This window comes from Protomyctophum bolini (genome assembly GCF_963924005.1).
Source record: "Protomyctophum bolini genome assembly, chromosome: 7".
Lineage (NCBI taxonomy): Eukaryota > Metazoa > Chordata > Actinopteri > Myctophiformes > Myctophidae > Protomyctophum > Protomyctophum bolini.
This window is the reverse complement of record NC_137868.1, coordinates 41,783,083-41,796,953: the sequence shown is the minus strand read 5'-3', so window position 1 is coordinate 41,796,953 and position 13,871 is coordinate 41,783,083. Positions and strand designations below refer to the sequence as shown.

The window sequence follows — 13,871 nt, the reverse complement described above, 5'->3', positions numbered from 1 at the left end:
ATATACAGAATAATTTCCATGTACACCATAATTTAATAGCCAAATAAATGTAAAATACAGTAGGCTTACCGGTATGTCAATCTCTAGCTCTGTGGTCCATAGCTCTAATGCTTTTGCATTGGCGTTTATTTAGAGCTATGGACCAGAGCTAGTCTATCTCCCTTTTAACATCAGACTATTATAGTTCACCTAAATGCAGAATCTGGGATTGTTAGTTATATTCTGGAGTTTGGTTTGTTGTAGATAAAAAACATTTTGGAGATGTCGTACACCATCATCAAATTAGGCCTGCTGGCTTTACTTTACAAAATAATAAATATAGATGGTTTTACTCCAGTTAACCAACATTACCACCATAGAAACACAAAAATGATACACCCAACCCAAAATACAGCAAATACACTGTCCTTTCAAAAGGAGTCAAAAACGTTTATCCACTCAAGTTTTATTTCTGTCTCAAAAACATTAGCACCTTCCATGACTGGTGATCAATAATTACAGCAGGATATTTGATCATTTTGATCCTATACTTATATTTTCTGAAAATGAGACTTCGGGGCACTGTTCAAGGGGAAAAAACAGAGCACTATGTGCTTTGATGGGTTGTGAGGAAGTCCAATGGTGATAAGGCAAACAGAAACACCCACACATTCTCCAATCAAGTGTCAAGCGCATCACTTTGCATCATGTTTACTAGTAGTAGGCAATGTTATATTAACTCACTCTGGTGGTGTTTGTTTAACCAGTTCTTGAATTAATACCACTGTGCCCTTACTGTTGAATACCAGCTAGCTGGCATATTTACAGTAATGCAATGTTGCTTAATGCTCTTAAATATAGTCTACCAATGAAACAAATGAGCACAGATTAGTTTTAATCCTACCATTTGCCACCATCATGTCATTCCGGATAAGACTTCTTTATCTCTACACATCAAACATGTAATCTATGAACCTATTAATGTTCTGCATGCCTATTGACAGCAGATTTCTTCAGTCAGAGAAAAGCAAACGAGACAATTCATGTTGCAACTCCAATCTTTATTTGCATCAGATTGCATTGAACAACAAAAACATAAAGAACCTGGAAACAAAGACGATTAGTTCTTGTAGCCACATCTGGCTCTGCGACCACGAGCCCTCTCGAACTTTCTGCCCTTGGAGCGAATGTAGGGTCTGGAAGAGAGCGAGAGAGATTTAGGACAACAATTCTGGATTTTTACAGGGTTTAACGACACAAAATCTAGCATACCTATGGTGGTTAATTAGTCGAAATTCCAGTTCTTAGTTTCAGTAAACAAATTCCAATCCATATGACTCACTGTATTAACCTGTCACCTTATCCCTGGGGCAAATCATACAGGACCCAGACTCTACCATCACTTTACTCCCTTTCTTTCGGCTTTAGTTAAACCCATCTGCAGAAAGGCCCGTTTTAGACAGAGCTTTGTTCCCACTGCCATAAAAGCTTTAAATAAAAGCTTTAAATAAGTAACCTCATCTCAAGTTACCAGCAGTGGTGCGTGTAGTGTCAATACATCTGTTGTGAGCATGTAATCAAGTGTTCCTGTAAATTCAGTTGAATCAGTTTGTATAGTTCTGTATGCCTTGTTTGAGTAATGTATGCACCTAAAATGAAAATAATTTATTTTAGGACAACAAAAACCATTGTCCAATAAATATTGCCATGCTACACTAGTTCCTGACTGCCAGACAGCGAGTGGGCGAAACAACTGCACAAATCTATCCTGATATGTAGCGTCACCTGTCATGATGAGACTAGCCTTACAAATGATAATAACTAGTGGCGTAAACAACTATAGGGCCAAAGGAATATCTCTGCTGGATCAAGCTGGCACGCACACTGCGGTTTCCTTTAGATATTGCCTCCATACACATGCAGACTGGACTAACACACATGTTCTCCTTTAAATACTTTATGTGAGAAGCTCTTCCTTCAGTAAAAACAACCCCTAGAGGGTCTCTTTCAGGATTTGTTGACAGCAAGGCAGGGCACAGCTATAGAAGCCGTTCTATGCCGTTCGCCACCTATGCCGTTTGATCTTCCTCTTAAAGCTGATGCTGCTCTACTTCAAAACTCAGTATTCTCCATGTTGTAATCTTAATCACTGCATCCCAGGAATGAGTGCAAAGTAGCATGAAACTAAGTGTTTGTGTTTGGGAAATGGTAGCAAAAACCTTTCAGAACATAAGTACAGTTCAATGTAAATTCCCCCATGTTTGACATTTAATGTACCCAAGCTATAGAGCTACCTACTCCTATAGTCTGTGTGTAGTTGAAAATACAGCCCCATTGCACCATGTGGCAGCTTGTGGAAGCCATCCATGCACATCAGGATGACAGTTTGTGTTCAGTGTACTTCCACCCGTGTGACAACTCATAATGGCAATATTTGGTGAATAGATTCAATCCAATTAAATCTGGACAGGTTTTTATTTGATACGTCCTACACCAAATGTTGTGAAAAGTGAAATTTAATTAATTATAGCACAGTAAACGGATATTAGCCATGACCAAGCACCCTTTGAAATGCCCGTCAGGTGAGGACAACTACTCGTCCCAGTATTCATTTGAGAACTACAATTTGGACCACAATGAAAATGCGCGATCAGGCTTTTGTCCATCTTTTGCTGCACATGTTAATCTGTATGTTACCGCATGATGAATGCATTAATAAAGCTGTCAAAATGCTGTTGAGAAATATTTCAGCTACATAAGACGGCTACTGGCATTTTAAATTATTAAAATAAAAAAATGGGTCATCGTCTGCCCTGTTAGCATGTCTAGACATCGTTAGCACAGTTAGCTTTAAAAAGTGAAGCACATACTTGGTGCGGCTGTGGGGGGTTCCAGGGGCCTTTCCAAAGTGTCTGTACACCTCTCTGCCCTTGCGGGGTCCTGCAGAACAAAGGGGTATAAACCACGAGTTATAAAAATAGACATGTTGTGTAACAGGAGCTACATTCACAATTAAATTAAAACATAACCTGGACACAGTTTGTGTACAACGGACGCCACAGAAAGCCATGGTGCATTGGTTTTAATGTGAGGTTCTTTGTGCTTTCAGAAATTCAATTCCGGTTGGTTGGGTAGCCAACATTTAACCACATTATCCCTGGCGTCGCTAATTTGAGCATGTGATTATGGCCAAACATTTTCAAAAATGAAAGAATAAAAAAGCCATCCATGTCACCAAGCACCGCAAATGTGACCCATTGTGAGCTTGTAGATTTATGCTATTGTACAAAGTGGTTCAAATCATTGTTGGGAGGAACCTGCTCAATGTGTGTCAGATACAATGGTTCAACCAACGGCTGACGATGGTCTGACTGACACAGACCAGTACCAGAATACCCACTCCTCCCTCCTGTGTAAAGGAGGGGGGCGGGGGGCCGGCAAACATTTGAATTGTCCAGTTACACATTCTAATGACCGGTTCCAATACAACTGTACAATTGTATATGACAGGTATAATCACAGAATATGCAAAATGGCTTGAATCGACAACAGAAAATAAAATGGGAATACATTTAGGGATAAAAACGAAAACTTGAGTAAAATACTCATATGATTATAGTTATTTAGCAGCAGGAGACAATTAACTTGAGCCATTATTCTGTCATTCAAGGTGACTCATCGCGGCATGAGATTTCCATTTTTCATTTTGTAAAATGCATGTTCTTTGAAATGACACAATTAGCATGGCCATTTGAAGGATATTTCAAACGGCAAACATGAAACTGGCCATAGCTCCGAGATTCACAGCTCGAGTCGACAGCACCACCTGCTATTTGAGTTCCAACGATGCGAGATTTAGGGACACGATGGATTGGACAATAAAAACTGCAAGTGGGGATTGGAGAACATGTTTCGAGTTCCTGCATCCCTAGAATACATTAACCATGAACTTCGTTCCCCAGAAGTAAAGAAAACGCAATCCAAATTCTGTGACACTTTGTTGAGCGGTGCAGCCACTCCAATGCAAGCTTTGTGTGTCTGTCTGCCCGTCCGTTTGAGCACAGAATGTCCATGACATGTTGACATCATTGTGATGAAAAAAGAACATGAAAGAAAACATGAAAAATTCTACTTTCGAGTCAAAAATCTATTTTGGTCGTTTCCGTTATATAATTTTAACTAGATGGAACTACTGTCCATAACATCCATTTCCGGGCAGAACATTCAGCAAAACCGGCAGATCTACAAGCCCACATCTACATAGCAAGCTCGGAAAAATCTGCAAGGTCACAAATGGATAGATGTGCAGACTCTTAGCGGATTTTAGATTGTGTCTTTTATAGGGTCAATAAATCTTAATTTGATTATTGGAATTTCATATTGTAATCAGAAGAGATTGAGGTTTTTATACCGTAACCAGCAAAAAGCTGAACTAAGAAACAAAAAAGGAGCAGACGGCCTATAGAACCCTGGGGGACACTGGTCAACTGAGCATAGAGATGTAAAACACCGTCTGCATAACAGATGGAGAGATGAAATGAGGCGATGCTAACCTGACAGCAGCACTGTGCCCTTTCCCTTGGGAGAAGTCAGTGCCAGCTGGTCAAAGGTCATAACCTGACCTCCAGCCTTCAGGATTCTGCGGCGGGCACCATCAGTCACCTTGAGAGCGCAAACCTGAAACACACAAGAGAGCAGGTACACATTTATTTTAAACCATTACACGTTTTATCATTTTACAATAATCAATATGCTGACCGTATTCCCAATTCTGACAATATTCCCCAACTACGGTTGGTGCTGCTGAATCTCAGTTATACAAATGATCAAATAATCATAAAATGGTTGTATTTAACCACTATTTAACCGACAAAGTGAGCACAATTGCAGTGAACTAAATCTATTCAGTGTCAACTATCATATCATCATGATTGTCAATTATCCCATTCTGACCGGGCACCCATTTTGGTGTTAGCATCATGTTATGCTTTACCTATTGAAAAATAGCAGATCTACAAGCTCATATCGCGCCACCGAGTGGCGCGATACGAGCTTGTAGGTCTGCTATTTTTGAAAAATTCGAAGAACGACTGACATTTTTAGAATCTGATCTCAGGTCAGAATGGGTTCATCAGACCAGTGTGTGTCCAGTGGAAACCTCGTATGAATCTGATCTCAGGTCAGAATGGGTTATACATTTACCTTGAGCTTGGGGATTTTCTGAATCCTGACGTCGTCGGTGACTGTTCCCACGACAACGGCGGTCAGGTTCTCACGACCGGGCAGTTTCATCTTTCTGATCTGTTTGGCAGGAAGTGACCCGTGTTAGAGATAACGGCTGGAAGCAAATGCATGTTCACAAATCACGTCTCACGGGACAAAACTCCAGTGAGCAAATTCCACCTAAGAATATACAGTAGTTACACCATGGTACACTTTACTAAGAACTATATACATTTGCAATCAACAGTCCATGTTCAACTTTCATGTTGCCATTTATGCTGCCCTGTCAGGCAACCTTAATTTGACCGCTACAGTGTTTTTATCATTACAGCAGGCAATTTGTGCTGCTCCATAATATATTTCCCCCAACTTGCTCGTGTCCCATAGGGCCTGAAGAGGCCTACTTTAAGTACAATATACTGTACTGTATATTCCTGTACTGAAAGCAACTTCCACCATCCCTGCTCAAATGCTGTTAAATCAAACTTAACAGGTCTGCGGATTTTAGCAATGTGATGTGAATAATGCCCAGTGACATGTCACTGAGTGCTCTCATAACATTAGATGCAAATTATTTGGACAGCAGTGGCTATATCTGATTATCAAGGGAATAAATGTCAAGGGCCCATACATCCAACAATAACGGTATAAACTGCAAAATGATGAAAAATGAAGCAGAAAAGCACGACAGGGATAAATGATTACTGCTCCATTATTGCAATTTTATCTTGCACAAAATAGTCATTCACACTTCAAGGAGAAGGAGTAGCTGTTGTGGAATTGCTACGAACTTCAACTTTATACAATGGTGTTTCCTAAATTAGACAATCACATTATTGTATTGACATCACACTACCAAGCAGATCCGTTTGGCCATGAGCAGTCTTTGCAGATAGGGAGACAAAGACAAAATAAATAAACCAGGCTAGCAAAAAGGGGCAAGAGTAAAATGGTAGACTGACCAGACGAGAGATGGCCAGGGGAGGCCTGTGGGTCTTGCTCATGAAGAGCCTCCTCAGGACCACCCTGTTGAAGGGAGCATTGGTACGACGAGCCAGGAACCTGTACAACTGTACACAGACACAACAGTTGAGGTTAGGGAGGGCATGGTTATACAGCAGTGTTGAGAACCAGTTGAGACCCTAGTTAGTCAAATAGACCCGGATTTGGCACTGTACCCCATCCTCTTAGATATTCTTACCGATGAATGTTCCCTGCCGTAGAATAGTACATACAGCAGCATGGCAACAGTGACATACCGTGATTTAAGCTTAATGCAACCACAAAGACAAATCGATAAGAAATGTTTCATAGCGCAATGAAAGGCAGCTGGGTGCCATTGTCTCAAATATAGACTTAGACAATGTGATACAAGTGTAAGCTGGTTGTGTCTGATAGAAAACATGGCACTAGCAGTGGCTTTCATTTTCAACAAGTGGTCCAGGGACCACCAGTGGCCCTTGAGGAGGTTCCAGGTGGTCCCCAGTTAAATGATGGAGTTGGTAACCAAATGGACCCTTATAGATCTTTAACTGGAGTTAAACATCTGTATTATCTAATTTACAATTAGTCTACACAATTAGAGAAATGTAGAAGAATTGTTATTTTGATCAATGTATGTATTACCTGTTATCTCTCCTATGGTACCACATCAATACAGCATAGAATCAACGACAACAAAACATTCTACGGGTTTGAGACACTAAATGTCATCAAAATGTGGTCTGTGGCTCAAATGCCAAATAAATAATGGACCTGAAAGGTTTTCTAAACTTAAAGCACTGCACTAGAGGAAGTAGAGTAGTAGACTCACCTTAACCAGGAGCCTGAGGTAGATATCCTCACTTTTTGGCTCCTTCCTGTGAACCTTGCGGTCCTTGTTGTGTCTGATGTCGACTCCCTTTAAGGCAAAACAACCACAAGCAACAACTTAAACCAAAAACCAAACAGTAGAGTCATTTCCATTTAGTTTCAACTCCCAGAAATCATTCATTAGCATCAGCATTGTCGCGTTAGCATAACATGTCATGACAGCAACACAAGACTTGGCCTGTGTATTATTATTATTACTGCCCAGAACGAATTAAAACGTGTATATTGGGTTAAGATTACGCCAAGAATAGGTATAATTTCCTAATGGTCCTTTCAGTCTGATGATTACATGGCAACACATCTAAACCAAGGCTAAAGCACACACGTTGGTTGACACTCAGTTAGCATACATAGCCGCTATAGTATTCATACAAGGAGAGAAGAGCCGAATAATAGCATTTTTGCGCGGACACACAAAATGTATTAAATGTGATGTACGTTTATTGTGCGGTGTGTCCGTACTGTGTAAGGTCTTGTACACGTTTTCAGTGAGTGGTCTACATGCCTTGGACCGACTGTCGGCACGGACGCCGATGGGTGTTAAGCTAACAACAAAATAAATATGTACAGGACAAAAATTATAAGGGGATTTCGAAGTACATAGTAATTGGCGTTCGCACACGTTGAATGTGACCGGATTGGATATGTGTAAAACAGCGGATGGCCTTGGATAATATAGTTTAGTGCGTTTAAAATTTCCATTAGCTTCACCTACCATCTTGGACTCGGAGCGAAAAGGGAAAAGGAAGGACCAAACACCAAACTCTCGCGATTAGAACTCCGTCCGTATTTGAGGCTCTCTGATTGGTCAGGCCAGCATGCACTTCCTAGAGCTAGAGCCTCTAGTGGTCTGGATGTGACACTGCTCCTCTTCTCCACTCCTCTCCACTCCAGGCTGTCCTCTCCTCTCCGTTTTATTGACTGATTGATTTATAAAATAGCCCAAGGCTCTATTGCTGATTACTTAGGTTAGAACCCGCCGCAGTGTTGTCCGGTTAGAACTTAAACCAGGATGCTTCTGCCTTCTGCCTTGAGCAGACCTCTATCCAATTAGGCTTCGTCAGGATGACTGAGCCAATAAGATCCATATATGGGTTCTATCATATCGATCTGATATCAGCATTAGGTCAACCCGGACCAAATATAGGGATAGTCGTACTAGACATGTCATATGTCATATAGCCTAGTCGAATATCCCCATATATGGAGACTAAATGTCAAATGACCAACTCTCCCTCCTCCTGATATGAATAGAAGTGAGAGTCTTCGTTACAGATTGATTGATTGAAGAACGTATTAACAGTTTGGAGAATTACAGTACATTTCAAGTATAACTCAATACAAGACTGTTAACTGTGGACGACACCATAAAGCATTACTCTTCTTTACAATAGGGTGAGGGTCCACCATGTTCAATTAATCATACATTCATTCAGTTTTGACATTATTAATTCTATAAAAGACCAGTGATGTAAAGAAACTAACTACACGTACTAAAGTAGCCCAAATAGGTACAATGTTTAGTTATTTACTTGTTAGTATTTCCACATTTCTACTGTACTACATCTCAAAAGCAAATGTTGTACTTTTACTCCGCTATAATTATTTGAAAACTGTAGTTAAAACCACTTCAGACGGTATCAGACCTATACAGTATACTTTGTCAATTTCGAAATAGGCGATCTACAAGCTGCTTTGTGAGGCCTTTTGAGCTTGTATCTAGTGGTGCACGGCAAGGATTTTTATACATTTTAAAACGTGTGAAATGGGACCTTCTGCATATCAGTACTTTCACTTTTGGTACTTCAGGTCCATTTTTATGCCAGTACTTTTGTAACTTTAAAAGTACATTTTGAATACCGAACTTGTAACAGACTACAATAATAACATCACACCTGTGACCTGTGTGAACTGAGTGGTGCAACCCCCCCCCCCTCTCTCTCTCATTAGCAGGCAACAGTGCAGCACTATCTCTCTCTCTGTTTCTGGCACAACAGCACCCCTACTGGTACTAATAGTCATACTGGTGCTCATAGTCACATAGGTAGGTGAACACATAGGTAGGTGAACACGGACATTGCTGTTCCTTGGAGTGGTTGCACCACTCAAACAATGTGCGTACTTCTTCCACATACACACATCACACTTGAATGATGAGAGATCGTTTTATTTATTTATTTGTATTCCTTCTGGGCCTGCAGTGTAATGTCATTGACATGAGAGCTTGGTGTGACTGCAGTGGTTCCGCTGCTGCTGAGGGTCTGCTGCTGCCTGAGCTGGCACAGGTAGATGGTCCACACCAGGGAGATTCCTCCAGCAAACACAGTGCGAGCGACAGGGGGGACCAGGGTGAAGTTAACGGCCTAGATAGGTCAGAAACATACATTCTTCAGTCTGTGTGTGTGTGTGTGTGTGTGTGTGTGTGTGTGTGTGTGTGTGTGTGTGTGTGTCTATGAGGTAACTGCAACCAAATATTTTATTGTATTTATTAAATAAATTGGATAAAAATATACCTGCATTGAAGACCAAAACACCACTCCAGTCTGTCCCAGAGAGAGACAGAGGAAAAAGGATAGATCGGTGATGAGACAGACAGAGAGAGAGAGAGAGAATGTCAGAGAAATAGATTAATAAATAGAGATGTTGGTGATTCATTGGGTGGAAATTAAACTAGTCTAAGATGTACCGTGTATGAAGTCCAAAATTTCTCTCTCCAGTCCTCCAACGGGTCCTCTTTGTTTTCTAGTAGACTAAGACCTTTAAAGACACAGATCGGTTTGTAAATACATCAAATATGATATGTGATTAATCCATTTCTTTTCTTTTTTTAAAAAATTTTATCCCACGATTTTGTAACCCATTTTTCACCCCTGCGTCAATTATCTAATGTGATCCTAGGCTCTACACACCCTCCGCCAACCTGGGAAGAGCAACGGACTTGAACTCATGCTTCCTTCATGCATGAGTGTCCAAGTCGCTCCTTTACATCGATTTCTAATGGATAAAGCCTTGGCCTGGAAGAGCGGTCATCAGGTGGACCTTCTTGCGTCGATTACGTTCGACTCTGTCAAGCACTTTAGAGTGTTTCAACCCTTAACCACAACACTCTCCAGTTGGTGGGTCAGCAGTGATTGGCCAAAATACTGCCCCTCTCATCCAGGCTTCCAGCTATTGTCCTCTCTCTTATGCCAGAGCCAACAGGAGGCTCTCTCTGTCTTTTGTGTGTTCTTTGGAATTGCAAAGTCACACCAGACTGTTCGTCTGTGCAACATACAGTTAAAACACGACAGCAACACCAGCCACTGTTGACGAACCCTTTCAAGATGTTCAAGTGGACCCTGGTCCAGAAAGGATTGGGAGCCACTGATCTAACAGATCTACAGATCTACAAATGATCAAACACCATCCTTTCTAAACACACTCACCTATGAAGAAGGCGCTGATGGTGGCAGGGGCCGCTACCAGTTGGTCCAGAACAACCTTCCCAGATATCTTCTTGATCCCACCGCCTGGCATCATCTTCTCCAGGCCCTTCAGCCAGTGGTAATTGAAGTTTGCGTGGAAACAGAAGCCCACCAGCGCCACTCTAGCGGTCTGGGACCAGTCTATAGCGGCCGAGTCCACCTCTGACGTGGTTCTTCTCCCTCCCAGCATGCTCTGCTGTATGAGGTCAGCGGAGGCGAACAGGCCGGTGTATCCCGCCACATTGCTGATGTAGGGGTGAGCTTTGAACAGCGCCCACACACGCTTCATGTTGTCACTGCTGTCCAAAAAGAAAACACACACATCTACATTACTATCTACTACCACTAATACTTCTACTGCTGTTACCGTTACGAAGACAGAAAACACATACATATTTTTCTTTCATTAATTCATATTTTATTAGTATTATTTATAGAATTTTCCTTGTGTGTACTAAAACCATGAATACCATGAATGCGTATGGAAAAGCTAAAATCAAATCATGTAGATCTCGGGATCCATGAACAGCGTGGCTCCAATGATGTCTCATGTAACCAGCATCAACCTATCAGTCGTCTATCGTGAGATTCGTGACTCCAAATCTGTGCATGGTTTTAGGCCTGATCTAGCCTGGTGAACCAATCCCTCTTGCTTGAAATCACATTGCATGTGGAATGAAACGTATTCAAGGGGGAGTGGTTAACTTATAACCAGGCTAGGCCTTGATCAGAGCCATAGAGAAAAGACAGAGTTGCGACATTGAGGGGGCAGAAAACAGCCCGGTCACGTGGTTCATGTACTCGCGTGAACACCTAGACTCCAATGCATTCTGTAAACTTCCGGTGTCCCTATTCTGCACAAGAACTATGGCAAATAGTTGCAATGTGGCAGACATTGAAGAAGTGAATGTAAGGTGACAATATGACATATGTGTCAAGTTGTCAACAGAAATGATGAATAGATGAATGAAAACGGCTGAATCATAATATCCACCCCTACCTAAAACCTAACTGATCCCACTTCAAACAGACATGACCGGAACTGACTTACCTTCCTGTGTGTGTCTCGTCCTCATTCACTGCTTATAGATCACCGCCACACAAACACAAGAAATACCAGCCCCTTGCTGATTGGCTCTGTGGCGTGAGGAGGCAATTCTCCACCAGTCAGAGAGAAGCCTAGAGTTTGTGAAGGAGTGAAGGACGGCCTTTCTCAGCCTGGTCAAAGTTCTGTCACCGAGAATGAATGTGTGATAAGACTATCGGAGCCGGAGGACATCCAATATGGGATGAATGACTCGGAAATGGATCCACATTGTAACAGCGTTGTCACAGGAGTTGAGAGAGCATGAGATTCTGATGAATTGAATATGAAGGACCACCGATGCAAGGCTTTGTTTCCATTGTGTTTTTAAATCTTCTTGGCAGACATTGCACTGAACTGTACTTTCCTTTGCTTTTTTTCTTCTTCCTGCAAACTGATAAGTATTCAATCAATCAGATAGGACCACTGTGTTATCTCGACTTCAAGGAAAAGGTAGCTAGGTCCTCAGCAAAGCTGTTTACAAAATACTGTACAACAAACCGATAATAACTCTACACTACACATCCTGGATGTGTAGTGTAGAGTAGACCAACATAAGAGTAAATTATAACTACACCCATCACACTATACTGTATGGTCTTGTCTAAATAACCACCATATTCTACTTGATGTTTTAGCCATTTAGACTTAAATATTATAGTTCCATTAATTCCCATGCAATGAAATAAGCAGTTCTTCCTCTTCATTTTGTAAAAAGATAAGCCATTCTACAAGCTCACAAAATCCCATGGAAATGTCACCTATAATAACAACATGCCCACTGTCAAACGGAGTCTGGTTGACAGTGGTTAACAATGTGCAAATACGTAGTTGCTGCTTACCACAAGAAAATTGTCTCAATCAGTAAAAGTATAACAGAGTAGACCCTACAGCACATGGCTGGCTGTCCAGTCTGTGACATGTGGTTGAACTATAAATAGCTGCCATTCCCGAAGAAATGCTTCTCTCTTCAGACTACCGGTATATGGACTGTGCCGAGAGGCGCTGTCTTGCCTTGCACTGTCCAAAATAATGTACTATGTTCAGACTGACTGGCATCCTGAATCAGATTGGGACTGATTGAATTCCTAATGTTTTCATCAAATCTGAATAGCAGGTCTGGACGGCTGGCGCAGCTGTCTGGGCACATATAGGCTGCAAATACCACCCGACAGCGTGTTTGACCAGGCCCGGTTTGGCCGTCAGGAGGACCGGGACTATTCCCTGCATCAGGTCAGGCCAGCCAGCCACAACCAGTGCAGCGCAGCGCAGCGCTTAAGTGCGCAGCAAAAATAAATCTCTCCTAAACTCAGGCCAGGCCAGCCACAGTCAATTTCAATTAAATTCAGGCAGTGTTGCTGCAGCCCCATGCTCGAATGCCCCGCCCCCCCCTGTCAAAAACAGCTAAAATCCCTAAAACGAAAGAAAGCGGCAAATGAAAAAAAATTAACACACATCTTTTACTATCTCTAACCTAAAGCATGAACCTTGGTTGAAAAAAATAAATAAAGTTGTCCTTTAACAGGTAGACCTACTGTATAGAACATTACGAATACTAGTCTCACAAGCAGGCAAGACGTCATTTAACAACATATATATCAGAACATAGGGGTATGTGCTCAGTTAGAGATTTCTTAATTTTTTTATATCTATTTTGTTATATATCAGACGGACAGTCTCACATGCAGGCTATTATGTCCAAATAGAGAAACTATCCCCACCTAAAGGAGATTTATTATACTTATTGTAATAAAGGCCTACTGATACTCCATGTTGAGAGTGACATGAAGGGAGAGCAGCTGGCGGGGTGTGTGAATTTAAATTGAGATTACTCAAAAAATGTAAAAAGGTCAAATATTTCGTGCTGCCCCTCATAGTCCTGGAGAGATACTGGCCCAAGGACAAACTTAAGTTGCCTACCCCTGCTGTACAGGATTCATGATAGTTTTCTACATCGAGTTTGCCTTTGATATTAAATGACCACTTATCAATTAATGTGATTAAATGCTTTTATTGTTGAACAGCAATGTGTATTGTGTACAACTACATACATAAGAACAGAAAAATAAAACTTGCAAAATGTTTGACTTGAACGAAAAATGCATCCCTCAACGTGTCACTGCAGTGTCAGTGTGTACTATCTGGTGTCTCTCAAGACAAGTCCTATTGGTGAATCTTCTCTCACACTGGCCTCAAGCGTAAGGCTTCTCTCCGGTATGGATGCGCTTATGAAGCAATAAATTACCTGA

At 41.4% G+C, this 13,871-nt stretch overlaps 2 protein-coding genes across 2 annotated transcripts; both read right to left on the bottom strand.

Moving 5' to 3' along the window:
• Positions 1-1,019: 1,019 nt before the first annotated feature.
• On the bottom strand, positions 1,020-7,839 carry rpl18 (ribosomal protein L18). Its single transcript, XM_080769254.1, has 7 exons — positions 7,790-7,839; positions 7,016-7,102; positions 6,165-6,272; positions 5,182-5,280; positions 4,533-4,656; positions 2,850-2,919; positions 1,020-1,175 (listed from the first exon to the last, which is right to left on the bottom strand). The coding sequence occupies exons 1-7, from the start codon at positions 7,790-7,792 to the stop codon at positions 1,100-1,102; spliced, it is 567 nt and encodes a 188-aa protein (XP_080625380.1). The 5' UTR covers positions 7,793-7,839; the 3' UTR covers positions 1,020-1,099.
• Positions 7,840-9,248: 1,409 nt separating this feature from the next.
• On the bottom strand, positions 9,249-12,511 carry LOC308318712 (mpv17-like protein; the record flags this gene model as incomplete). The annotated part of the gene is made up of 5 exons (XM_080768338.1): positions 12,465-12,511; positions 10,500-10,837; positions 9,761-9,831; positions 9,588-9,617; positions 9,249-9,437 (listed from the first exon to the last, which is right to left on the bottom strand). Exons 2-5 carry the CDS (start codon positions 10,825-10,827, stop codon positions 9,249-9,251), a joined length of 618 nt encoding a protein of 205 aa, XP_080624464.1. The 5' UTR covers positions 10,828-10,837; positions 12,465-12,511.
• Positions 12,512-13,871: the final 1,360 nt, after the last annotated feature.